General features: G+C 37.4%; 2 protein-coding genes across 2 annotated transcripts in view; both read left to right on the top strand.

Annotated features, from left to right (window-relative positions):
• Positions 1 to 281: 281 nt before the first annotated feature.
• Positions 282 to 5,350, top strand: dbf4 (DBF4-CDC7 kinase regulatory subunit). Its single transcript, XM_082148891.1, has 12 exons — positions 282 to 543; positions 761 to 924; positions 1,259 to 1,450; positions 1,724 to 1,774; positions 1,889 to 1,958; positions 2,062 to 2,138; positions 2,380 to 2,425; positions 2,549 to 2,594; positions 2,679 to 2,810; positions 2,892 to 2,997; positions 3,083 to 3,198; positions 4,206 to 5,350. The coding sequence occupies exons 1-12, from the start codon at positions 504 to 506 to the stop codon at positions 5,005 to 5,007; spliced, it is 1,842 nt and encodes a 613-aa protein (XP_082005017.1). The 5' UTR covers positions 282 to 503; the 3' UTR covers positions 5,008 to 5,350.
• Positions 5,351 to 5,496: 146 nt separating this feature from the next.
• The window catches only part of adam22 (ADAM metallopeptidase domain 22), a 67,661-nt gene continuing 60,361 nt past the window's right edge, over positions 5,497 to 12,796 (top strand). The window contains exons 1-3 of the mRNA XM_082151040.1: positions 5,497 to 6,634; positions 6,932 to 7,092; positions 9,548 to 9,621. Of these exons, the coding sequence (XP_082007166.1) occupies positions 6,502 to 6,634; positions 6,932 to 7,092; positions 9,548 to 9,621 (368 nt within the window). The 5' untranslated portion in view covers positions 5,497 to 6,501. The remainder of the gene's footprint in view (positions 6,635 to 6,931; positions 7,093 to 9,547; positions 9,622 to 12,796) is intronic.

Genomic DNA, 12,796 nt, shown 5'->3' with positions numbered 1-12,796 from the left:
GTGTTTATCGGGCAGCGTATTTCAGAGCAGCAGATTCGTTACTTCCGGCTATTTAAATTTTGCCATTAGACACAATGGAACGCTCATGTACGTAACAAGTTATCTAAGTCATATTTTATATATTTAACAGTAGTTTTCTAATTTATATTCTACATAAAATTCAGGCTGTTTATATTAGTGCAATTGACATTAGAATATAAACTTTTTGTGGCGTCGTTTTTTGAAACATCAAAAAATATACGTCGAAATTCCTTTCATGAATTCCAAGATTGCAGCAGGTTTTGTGGGAGTGGAGAGACCTCTCGAGCGGGAAAATGGAAAGGGGCAACGTCGAGTGTTTGTTATGAAGACATTTACAAACAGTGGAGCCATTTAACGCAGTCTTGTGTTTTTAGCTTAGTGTTTTAATCGAGCGACACTTTTGAGTAATGCTGCTATATGTGTGCGGTATAACTAGCTGGTTTAGGCTGGTTTAGGGCTGTAACCGTTAGAACTGAAACTCCATGATGAAGCAAGAATCTTTCTCCAGGTGTAAAGACCGAGGTGTTGTGAATCTTTTTAAATGAACTTTATGTTGAACTGTAACTTATCGCTATGATATTTTCCCCCCACTTAAAAGTACGTTAGCCTCTGATAATAACGCTTTAAGAAAATTGGCATGCTTTGTTGTTCAGTGACTTTATATGTACTAAATATGTATGTCTGAATATATGTATATTTTGTTTATAACGGTCTAATTGTGCTATATTGATATTCACAGATTCAAAACTAGAGGGATATAATGGCGCATCATCTAAAAGCAAAATTAAACCAGCAAGCGATGCCCTTCAGAACAAACCCTTTAAAGGGAGAATATTTTATTTGGATCTGCCATGGAATATGAAAACACAACTCTTGGAAAATGACATCAAGACACTTGGTGGTGTAAGTGCTGTTTCTTGTCTTAACATTTAATATTTGAGGCTATTGTGCACAGTATTTTCACATATAGAAAGAGAATGTCTTAAAGTAGTAAAATTAGACAGCTGAGTTTATCTGCAAAACTATAATAAGCTTTTGGAAGTGTACACAATGTATTTGTTCACTTCTCTTGATTTTAAAGACTGGTATTTCATCTGCTTTATTTAAACCGTGTATTATATGTTTTATCTCGTTTTCTATGTAAGTATAACGTGATGATACCGGTAGTCTCATGAAGATATTGACCATGCACATTTCATCACAGATTAAGTAACTTTTTATATGTTATGTTCATCAGACAGTGGAAAAATTCTTCAGTAAGGAGATCAAGTATCTGGTGTCCAGTAAGCCGGAGGCTCGTTATGCCCAGCGTCTCCTGCCGGACTCCCCAGCGCCCAGTCCGGATTCGGGTGTCAGCTCTCCGCATCCCGGCAGCAGGAGGGAAAGCCACAGACACAGGGGCAGCTCTCAGGGAGTCACAGATACGACTGTAAGAAGCAATTCAAAGTTTCAAACAAGAGTTTACATGTTTATTTGAACATGTATTAATAATATGCTATTAATTGATTTGTGATATTCTGCAATGCTTTAAATATTATCAGAGTCAATAGAAACCATGAATATTTGCTGAATGCAAATGCATCCTTGCAAATTGTTTTAAAAAAAGAACCCAAATCTTTCCGACCTCAAACGTTTGAATGTTAGTGTGTGTTTTCTGTGGGGGAAAACACTTGACATGTTTTGTTGTGCTGGAATTTCACAGGCAGCTGTAAGTCGAGGCAAATCTCTTGTTGAAAGAGTCGTTAAGGAACAAGTGAGTCAATCTTTATCAAGCCTGGTTTGTTTGTGAATGAACTCTGTGCGGCAGTCCTGAGTAGTTTATCAGCGCTCTGAATGAGTGATTTAGGGGTTTTCTGTTCTGTTAAAGGAACGTGTTCAGATGAATGGGATCCTGGCCAATGCTGTGGAATGGGGGGTCAAAGTCCTGCATGTTGACGGTATCAACATTATATCCATCAATCATTATTAATGCTTGTGTTGTTAGACAAGTGATACGTGGTTTCAGTATTTCATGGTGTTTCATGCTTGACGTCCAAACAGATGTGATTTCATACGTTGACAAGAAGAAAGCTAAAGTAATTGCAGTGAATGCAGCTAATCCAGTGGTTAAAGGAGCTGTGAGTATTTTTGTTTTCTCTATTATTTTTCTATTCTTCTTTTGATATAAAGAACCAAATGAACAAGTTTAAAATTCATCAATTGAAAAAACAAAAGTTTTTGGTAATTTACTGCCCTGTTTTAAAGACTAAGCTAAAACATTTGAACTTATTGATTTACTTGACAATTCCGCTTCTGTCCAGGGCTGCATATATATCTGTTATTTCTGGGTATATTCAGTTTATCACTCTTCATTTTTAGGCTCGCATTCAGCACACAGAGAAAAATACATATCAAAGACACAATGGTAAGTACAAAAGAACCAATCTGTTTTAATTTGCTGCATCTTCCAGTAGAAAAATGTTAATTGAACACATTATAGCAATGCTTTCATTAATTTTAATGACTCATTTTGTTTTTTTATTTCCAGCTGGAAGAATTCGTCGACCGTTTATAAAAGTGGAAGACTCAAGCAGGTTTGTTTTCTTAGTTTATTTTCTTGTGTTTTACCTTTCATGTTATTGGTCCAGTTTCATAACAATCTACAATGGTTTTTGCAGGCATTATCGTCCCATCTACCTTCCACTGTCCAACATGCCTGTGTGCAACCTCCGCTCTCTTCCTCCCTGCAGTCCGTTCCTGATGGAGGAACATGGAAAAGATGATACCAAGAAGAAACAGAATGAGCAAAGGTAGAATGAGCATTACTCACATGCTATGATGTTATTGTCATGTTATTGTGTTTGTAAATGAGAATCTATGTTTTGCTTTAGGTCTGGAGGGGAACGAGGCACTCGAGGGAAGAAAGAGAGGCGCAGAGAAAAGAGGAAAGGAGGTTACTGTGAGTGCTGTGAGGTCAAATTTGACAACCTAAAAGCGGTACGTGCTGAGAAAAATAGAAAGTCACTCACAATTTTTAAGCTCATGCAACAGCAAAAACAGTGTCTGAACTTCTGACCACCAGCACTTGGAGAGTGAGCAGCATCAGGCTTTCTCAAAGAGTGAGGAATATAGAATCTTGGATCGAGTCACCGCGGGACTGACCTGCGACCTCATGAACATCAGCGCGCACTGTAGAAGGTACAAAAATTTCATTACAATTATATATTTCTTTAGGGCTAGGTTGACAACATTAGCCTGGTTTCCATTACAGATTTGCACAAAACTTTAGCAATATTTTCTAAATGTCGATAAATGCTATTAATCGTTTCATTTATCGATGTCATGCAACTAAAACATCATTTTTTCTTCTCACGATAAGTCATTCCAAAAAACATGGCAACGGATGTTAGTAGGTTTAAGTATATCCCAGCCACCGCACTAGCCATTATGAATGGTCTACTTTTACATACGCCAGGTGACCTGTTTTCAAGGTATTCTTTTTTCAAATTGCCTGAAAAACCACCTCATGCGAAAGGTAAACTTTTTTGCGCTATCTGGGAGTTTTTGCAAAATGGACTGCGTATTTTTAATTTGCAATTTCCATTTGCGCAATTTAAAAGGGTAATGGAAATGCAGCTATTGATTTCTCGATTTGAATTGATCTTCATTTTGATTAAACGATAGATATTGATTCTTAAATTCCAAAATCAATCTTTTAGCCTATGTTTTTTTTTTTTTTGACGCATCAACAAAACTTTACCATTATTTGTAGCTCTCCTCCCGTCAATAATTGCAATAAGCTTTGTGCTTTATTTTTAATATGCATAAGTCTCAGCTTTCAATACAGTAAATTTTAGGAAAGCCATTCAGTTTCCATAACTCCTTAGTTAGCTAGAGTTGGTGATGTCTTACTTATTTTATGTATGAATAAATCTATCATAAAAACATGTTTTTATGACAGCCACCATTTAAATGTTTTTCAACAACAAATTGGAGTTAAAGTGATTTATGTGCAAAAGGTATAAAAGAAAATGCAGTAAAAGGTGGCTGCTGTTTCATCTCCAAATGAATCCATATTGAATCAAGAACTTGAGCAATGGAATTGAATCGATTTGTGAAATCTGTCAATACCCAGCTATATTTTATTTGCTTATTGTTATTTACTTGCCTTATGACAGCGCCATGTCAATGTCTCTCTGCCATAGGGTGAAATGCAGTACATCAACCCCTCTTCTGTGTGCTGAAGCCATGTTGCCAGTAAAGGAAGGTGTGGGATCTGTGAATGGTGATTGGAAACAGGGAAGCGAGGGGTCTTTGCTTTGGGACTCTACAGCAAAGCACTGTCTCTCAGAACAGACCATAGGAAAACCTCTGCTGGTTCGCAAACGCAGCAGGGGCCAGTGTGAATTCCCTTCTAGCAACAGGGACAGCTTGTTTGACCAGTCCGACATTCCGGAGAAGTCCCAGTCCAAGCGTGGATCCTTTGAGTGGGAGTTCCACTTGCGATCTGCTGTGCGGAAATCTGAAGGTGCATCTATTCTCAGCAGAGAGCAGAACTGTGACTCTAATGCACTTGAATGCAGGACAGACCTACAAACCAGGAAAAACCCTGACACACACCCAGCTCAAGAGTTCAATGAAAGAAACCAAGAAACAATAACTGGAAATGAATACTTTAGGACTAACTGCAGTGAAATGTATACACGAAGTATGCCTGAAAATCAAGTTGAAAATTCAGCTCTTTGGCCTTTAGCCAGCACAGAACCCGAACCAGACCGTGACAGCCCCTTTAATTCACTGCAACGGAAGGTTCGGAACGTCAGACCCAGAAGAAGAAAGCAAGTACCAGCCTTGCACATCGAATCTAGTAAAGAGAGAGAATCATTGGGCTCTCTTTCACTTGTTAAACCTGTACAGGAGTGTGAGAGCCCAACAGTGTCTATCCCGGACCTGTGGGATCTCTTTCACTCCAGTGACAACATGGATGAAGACTTTAAGGGTTTTTGAGATTTAATGCTGGGTAGAAAAAATGGAACAACAACAATTGAACAATTGAGTGGACAACACATATGTATGTGTTATAAAAGTTATTACTATGCCAAATAATATATATTAATATATCTGTGTTTTTCAGTAGGATGAAAAACTGCATTCTCACCATACAGGCTTTAAAAGAAAACTTTGATTATAGACTGGAAAAATATATATTGACTATATATAGGGAAAAATGAGTGGAGCTACACAGTGAGTATGTACATTTATGTTGTGTATGTTATTGAAGTATATAACACCTATGATACTGCCTTGAAATGATTTCCTGGTTCCTGTATTAAATTGAAAATATTTTTTACATAGTTTTTTCTTTTCTTTGTTTTTGTGTCTGTGTATCATGGTTATAAGCATATGTCCTCCTTGGCACACTTTTATTTTAGAAAACTTCTTATTTGGCATGGGTATCTAATTTTTAAATCTCCAGATTGGTTGGTCCAAACTCTGTGTTTCAAGTCTTCAGTACAATTAACATTCAGTATACAGTACTGTTCAAATGTCTGGGGTCAGTAAGATATGTGTATAATAAATGAATGCATTTATTTATCAAGGATGCAGTAAATTGATCAGAAGTCACTAGAAAACAGTCATTTAAAATGTACAATTACAATATTACTGTTTTACTGTGTTTTTGATCAAATAAATGCAGCACGATGAGCATAACAGACTTTAAAAATAAAAACATTTAATAATTTTACCAACCCCAAATTTTGAATGGTACTGTATGTAGTCTAATTAACAAATTCTGTATATGGCGTTCAAACAAATTATAAAACCTTTGGATTTGTTTCGAATGACTTTAAAGATAGCTATCTTGACTGGTTAATGTGAAAATAAAATTATAAGTGCATAACGCATTATTATTTCCTGGTGTAAATGATATACATTATTGCATACTACCAAATAATATACATTATCAAGGATTTAGCCAAATGTCTGGGGTGGCTGTGATTGGTATGCGTAATTTTGTACTTCGTGGTAATATATTAATAATATGGTATATATCCATTAATAATTGGTAATATATCCACATCAACCCCTGTGTTTGGCTGTTCTTGTGCTCCATACGGGATCATTTTCTGTTTGTCGCAGAAGGTGACAGCAGGTGGAGCGCGCACTACACTACCCGTCATCCCGCGTGCAGATCGCTCATGCATATTTATGAGTCGTTTCTGCAGTGAGGCGGCTGGACATTATTGATGTCTTGCTGAGGAGGTGGCGGTTTCTGCTCGGTGGATAAAAAAAGGGGCCTGATTTGAGTTTTCCAGAACGCACCCGCCTTCGACCAGTCATCCGCCCGCTGCTCGCGCAACCAGCGTCTCGATGCAGTAGCTGCTCGCGCGTCACTAATGGCAACTAGCGCGCGAGAGGATGTGTGTGCGTGCCTTCTTGAGGGAAACTGAAAACCGAGTATAACTTTGGATTTAACTCTTATTTCGAATAATTTGGGATATGATTAGCCGCGATTTTCTGAACCGAATGGATGCGGGAATGATGCCTCTCCGTGTCGGGAATTCCTTTCTGTGTCTCTTTGTAGCGGTGATGAGCTCTGTGGTTCATACCAGCATCTCACTGCCTCATTACGGTGAGGGTGTATTTTTATTACGTGTTTATTTTATATGTGTGTATTTTCATAACGAAACAAATTCATTATGAGTTAAAAAAATATATATATTAGGGCCGTATCTTAATCATAGTATCGTAATTATCCGTTCAGGTAATGTAAACAGATGTAACGTTACTTAACGGTAAATAGCCTATACGACCCTGAGGCGTGATTTATCATTATTTATCTTGACTATTATGTCAAGTTTCATACGTGTAACTCAGAATGAAAATGTGTAATTGTTAAAAATAGACTACTGTGTTTTTATTATTCTAGGAGACGCCTTGGTAAAGACAAGGGCTCGGCGTGATGACGCCAGGTTCCTCGGGAAGGAGAGCACGGTACCGGTCCGGTTGATGTACCGAACAGACGGAGACACTCAGACGCCTCATGATGTTCTGAATACACGGGTCCGAACGAGCTCTGACAGTAAACAGGTGTGTATTGTTTCATCTCATGTTAGCATGTCATATAGGGATGCTCTCTCCTCCCGTTGCCATTGGAGACGTGCTGCTCTTCAAATGATGTGTATGTTTTTCTCTTTTACTCTCTTTCTGAGTCTTGTAGTCTGACTCTGGGTGGTCTGAGAGCCCTGCGCAGTTAATTCCAGTCATTTAGGGGTGATCTAATGAACCAAAACAACACATTTCTCTGGAAGATGCTGATGCTTAAGGCCTCCTGAGGCATCTTGTGGCATCACAGCTTTGGAAACACAAAGGACACAGAAAGAACAAATGAGCAGCTCCTGTGTTGGAGCATTATCAGTCTAAATCAATAGTGCATTATTCTTTTTTACATTATTATATAGCACAGAAATGTCAGAAACTGATTACTGCTATAAAACTCCATTTGTTATTCAGCAAAGCACTGCATCAGGGACTCAAAACCTGGGCCATGATGATAAAAGGAAAACAATAAACTGGCAAATGTACTTTGTATTTGGTTTCTCAGTTGAGCGTGTAATGCTATAAGAGGTTTATGGACTTGCTATTTCTTTTGTTCTTGCTTCGCCTGGCCTGAAAGATAGCGAATAAGACTCTGAGAGTGAACTGATATCACATCAAGTCATATTAATTAGCTACGTAATGTTTGAAAGTAACGCTACACATTTAGAAATGTATATATTAATGCTGTGACAGTGTCAGATTAATTAATCTAATATAAAAGTTTGTGTTTACATAATATAAGGCCTAGTATGTACTGTATGTGTTTGGGAGTGAAACCTCTGTAAAATATCTTATCATTTTTGAACATCCCGACTGCTCAGGTACTTACTTTGTTGTTCATACTTTGCGTGACTGAATCATTCTCAGAGGCACAGACATGCAATCGCTCGTGGCCTCGTTACTGTAACGAGTCTCTTTGACCGGTTAGAATATCTGCACATGTGCTTCGGGTTGTGCGTGCACGTGTGGGGCTTAACCCTTTGTCTGACGTGCATCTGAGCTCTGTATAATTCAAGTAAAATCTTTTCCATCATGCCAATGCATTGATTTAATCATTGTGGTGTTTATATATATGATGCCACATTAGAGATTAGATTCGAAGCATGTGCCAATGAAATATATTTTTTCATAAATACATGTAACTATGCTCAGGTCTGTTTTTAGCTCCACGCTTGACTAACAATCGGATCTTTTTGAAGATTGACTGTTTTATTTATAGATGTTTGCTGATGTCTGAAAACAAAACAGAGAATCTTTTAGCTTGCTAATTTTAGATCTTCTTAATTTAACACAGAATGCAGATCAGAAAAAAAATCCAGTCAAGCTTTTTTAGAGCGATGATATATGATGAAACGGCGATCGATGATGCCACGGACATAATGGACAGAAAGCTGCAGCCTTCTCATCTTACACAGTTTCTAGAAAACACTCTGAATCTCTTTATTAGATTTGGTTTTAAAGAAACAAGGGTTGAGTGTTATTGTGCATTTTGGTTAGACGTGATGCACACAAACCCACACTCAATCAAGGGGCAGTATGTGGGTGTGTCTCGGGGAGGGTCGCTTCATTCAGAGGGTCACTGATGGGTGAAGTGTTGAGGATCTCCCCCCTCCTCCGTATTTCTTCCAACCCTTCGTTCTCCTTCCATTTATATTGATAACTATGCTTTGCTGGTTTAGGGAGAGGTGTGTTCCCTTGGGGGTGTTAGACTCCCCTCACCTCCCTCATATGCTTCTATTTCTGCCCCTTCTGCCCTCTCTCTCTCTCTCTCTCTCACACACACACCCACTCATGAGATACGAGAACAATGCGCCGCAACCAAAATGCTTCTCTTTCCCCTGAGGGGGTGTTATACGGCCCTGGCCATATGGGCCCCAAGCAGGCAGTGAATTAACCATCAGCGAACACACACACACACACACAGCCACCAGTCCTGCACATCAAAGTGTGCATGATGAATAAAAAACAAAACAATTAGCGCATCTAATTTTACTTTTCTCTCCCTAAACACTAAATATGTTCAAATTTTTTCCCTTTTTATTGTATCAGCTCTTGTGTGGCACCTTGAGATTTTTTAAAATAAAAATTATTAATTTATTCAGCAAGGATGCATTAAATTGGTCAAAAGGTGACAGTAAAGACATTTATAATGTTACACAAGATTTCTAATTCAAATTCTTTGAATACAATGTTCAAAAGAACATCATTTGTTAAACATTTGTCAAAGATTACTGAAAGAAATGTTTCTTGAGCAGCAAATCATCATATTAGAATGATTGCTGAATAATCATGTGACACTGAAGACTCTGCATCTAATTAGCGCATCTCATTTTTCTTTTCTCTCCCAAAACACCAAATATGTTCTAATTTTGCGTTTTTTATTAATTCAGCATATACTGTATATATGAAAATGACCAGATCTCATCTTGTTTTGTCTCTTTTACAGAACCACGTGGCTCAGGCTAGCTTCCAGGTTGAGGCCTTCGGACAGACCTTCGTTTTAGACGTGGAACTGAACCAGTGAGTATCTGCTTCCAGGGCGCTGAGTTCGGAAATGCACTGGAAAAATGCAGTGTGTGTGTTGCTGAAGTGTGTGTGAGGTATGACTAATGCCCATCAGATCTATTTGCAAAGGGTTTTATGTTGCTTCTGATGGACTGCATGATCATAATGGCTGTTGATTTATGCTGAAGGAATGGGAAAGACCTGACCACTCTATCGATCATGGCATCCGCCACTGGCTCTCTCTCTCTCTCTCTCTCTCTCTCTTTCTTGGTTCTTGTTCTAATATCCGGACCTGGCTGTTTTGGCATTTTGTGATTGTTTTGGATTTGAAGCCGTAATGCCCTAATGCACTGAACTGGTATCTCGTAAAAATATGCCCAGGTCACTTTCCACCCTGAAAATAAACAAGAAAAATATTTTATATAAATAAAATTAAGCCTTTTTTAGGACCATAATTTTTGTTGTTGTCGTTGCATTTTTACATTATTTATAGTGTGCCATTGAGCCTAAATCCTCATTACCATAATGAGTTTTTATTTAGCAATTTCCAATATTCTCATTTGTGATTCACAGTAGATTACCCATTGCTGTAATATCAATGATTTTTTGTATTTAAATCAACATAAAATAAAGGCAGTACAGCATAAATTGCCATGATGAATAAATACTATAATTTGAAAAGTCAATCCTTTTTTGCATTATACTAACCACATTTTGTATTATTATTTTTCTTTTTTTGTTACGGTAATGATAATTATGTGGGAATTCATTAGAAATAATAAATTTTGAATTATGAAATCTAAGTTATAAAAATGTCACAGTGAAAAAATATTTATGGTCCTAAAACTATTTCTTATTTATTTTTGCCGATTTTGGGCTGAAATATGACCTGGCGTGTTCTTAACGAGTTTTGTGAGATTTTGTGAGTTTCGTATTGTCTTGCAGATGCTCATTGTGTAAATAACTCCTACGAGTCTGCACCAAATCATCATATAGGCTATATTGAATCCATTAACTCTTACTGTTACAGCCACAACGGCCGTTGTACTTTAAACTGGTGCCAGACAGTCAGAGTCAGCAGAATTGATCTCATTATAATAATGCATCATGAATATTTCAGCGTTCTCCCTCAGTGTCTGTGTTTTTCTCCTAAAACATCATTGTTGAAGAGAAAATCTGGCTTTAAAAATGTGGTTTATACTAACCACATTTTTTATTATTATTTTTCTTTCAAGCCCTTTGTCAATGGAGTGTGTTTGTGTTGTGCTGTTGGAATTCTAATGTAGTTCTACCCAGGGTTATTATCGTTATCTAAAACTAAAACAATAAAAACATTAACTGAAAATAAAGTATTAAAAAAACATTTTATTTTAGCTAGTTGCCACGTCTCATTTTTGTTTAGTGTTAAAGGACTAAAATAACTATAATAAACTAAAACTATATAGACATGTTTGAGGTCGGCATGAGATGGAAGTTGCGATAGTCTTGTCTTCCCTATTGTGACGGATATCTGAGTAAAACTGCTTGTCGAACAAGAAAAAATGTAGGGTGGGACTTGATTTTGTCCATCGGTAATTGATTGGATGGTTATGGCTTGCTATTATTGTGATCTCATTTGAGTGACAGGTTGCCCCGCCCTCTCGCCAGTAAACACATCATCAGAGAAAGAGAAGAGATGTCACTGCTTTGATTATATTGATTCAAGATTACGAGGGCACATGAATTTAAAAAAGAATCAGGTGCATAGATAAATCAATTATAATAAATGTAATAGACTATTTCATAAAAAATTATAATAGTCGATTTTGATTTCATGGTGACTTTAAAAAACGATATAAAAATGACATATATATATATCATTATAACATATCATTATAAATCTAATTTATAATTATAACAAAAGCAATAATAGTTTATCAATGATACTAAAATAACACAGGTTCTACCTCTGTAAAGAGTCACTGTAATTGAGTATGATATGCAATACTGTTGCTTTTAAATATTAAAGGACGTTTAGGCCTTTAGGGCAGTCTTTCCCATTTATATTATGTGCAGCTTAAGTGAAGACCTGACAGATTATTCCAACCATGTTTCTACCTCCTCAATCACCCAAATCTAACACTGATGGTTTTGCAAATGCATAAATAGACACTGAGTTGTGTTTTGGAGACAAACTCTTTTGGAGCGCTCTACATGGGCAAAGGGATAGTTCACTTTGAAATTAAATTTTGGTATGTTTTAGCTTACCTCAAGGGCATCCAAGATGTAGGTGTCTTTTTTTCCACAGTAGTTTCAATTTTGATATTTTTAGGTCAAACCGATATAAAACGATATAAATACTGTTCGTTTTCTCACACAAACCGCTTGTTTCGTGTCTTAGGCCATCAATGTGTACTTACGATGGGGAATTGTTTAATTTGGACTTCTCTGTGCATGCTCTTTGAGGTGGTGACCATCGACCTGCATTATATGACTGACAGACAAGAAAGGTTTGACCTAAAAATATCAAAATTGAAACTACTGCGGAAACAGAGACACCTACATCTTGGATGCCCTTGAGGTAAGCTAAAACATACCAACATTTAATTTCAAAGTGAACTATCCCTTTAACACTAAATAAAAAAAAATCACACAAAAATAAGGGGTAAACAATTTTTAGATTGATCGAATATGTAATAATAATTTGTCCTCCATCTTTTCACAAGTGCTCGCAGTACATTATGGGATTGCAATCTCCACAAAGTCTACATGCAATGCCAGCTTAGAATTTGGGCCAGTAGTTGCGCTGCCTACCCTTCTGAACAGCCGTCGCGTCAGGAGTGCACCTCTGATACCTTATGTCTGCGTAGGCTGCTCACTAGGTTTTGGATTAGAGCCATTGATTCAGCTTATTATATCAGTCAATGCTCTCTCTCTCTCTCTCTGTCAGCATGTGGCTGGTCTTGTTCAGTACAATATATGTTCTGCTTTAATGGGTTCTGACTGGATGGATTTGATTGCCTCTGTCCCTCTGAAATAGTGCTGTGATATAGCAGAGAGAAACACAAAAGTGTGTGTTGTGTTGTTCCGTTTGCTCTTCTACACCCATGGAGAGCTGGCAGTCGGATCCATCCTGACTGACTTGCGTCCAGATTACTTTCTCAGTTTCCACCAAGGAAACCAATTCATTCTTTCGTTCTCATTCTCTCAC

This window comes from Leuciscus leuciscus, assembly GCF_965113295.1.
Source record: "Leuciscus leuciscus genome assembly, chromosome: 20".
In the NCBI taxonomy this organism is placed as follows: domain Eukaryota; kingdom Metazoa; phylum Chordata; class Actinopteri; order Cypriniformes; family Leuciscidae; genus Leuciscus; species Leuciscus leuciscus.
This window is presented reverse-complemented; position numbering and strand designations above follow the sequence as displayed.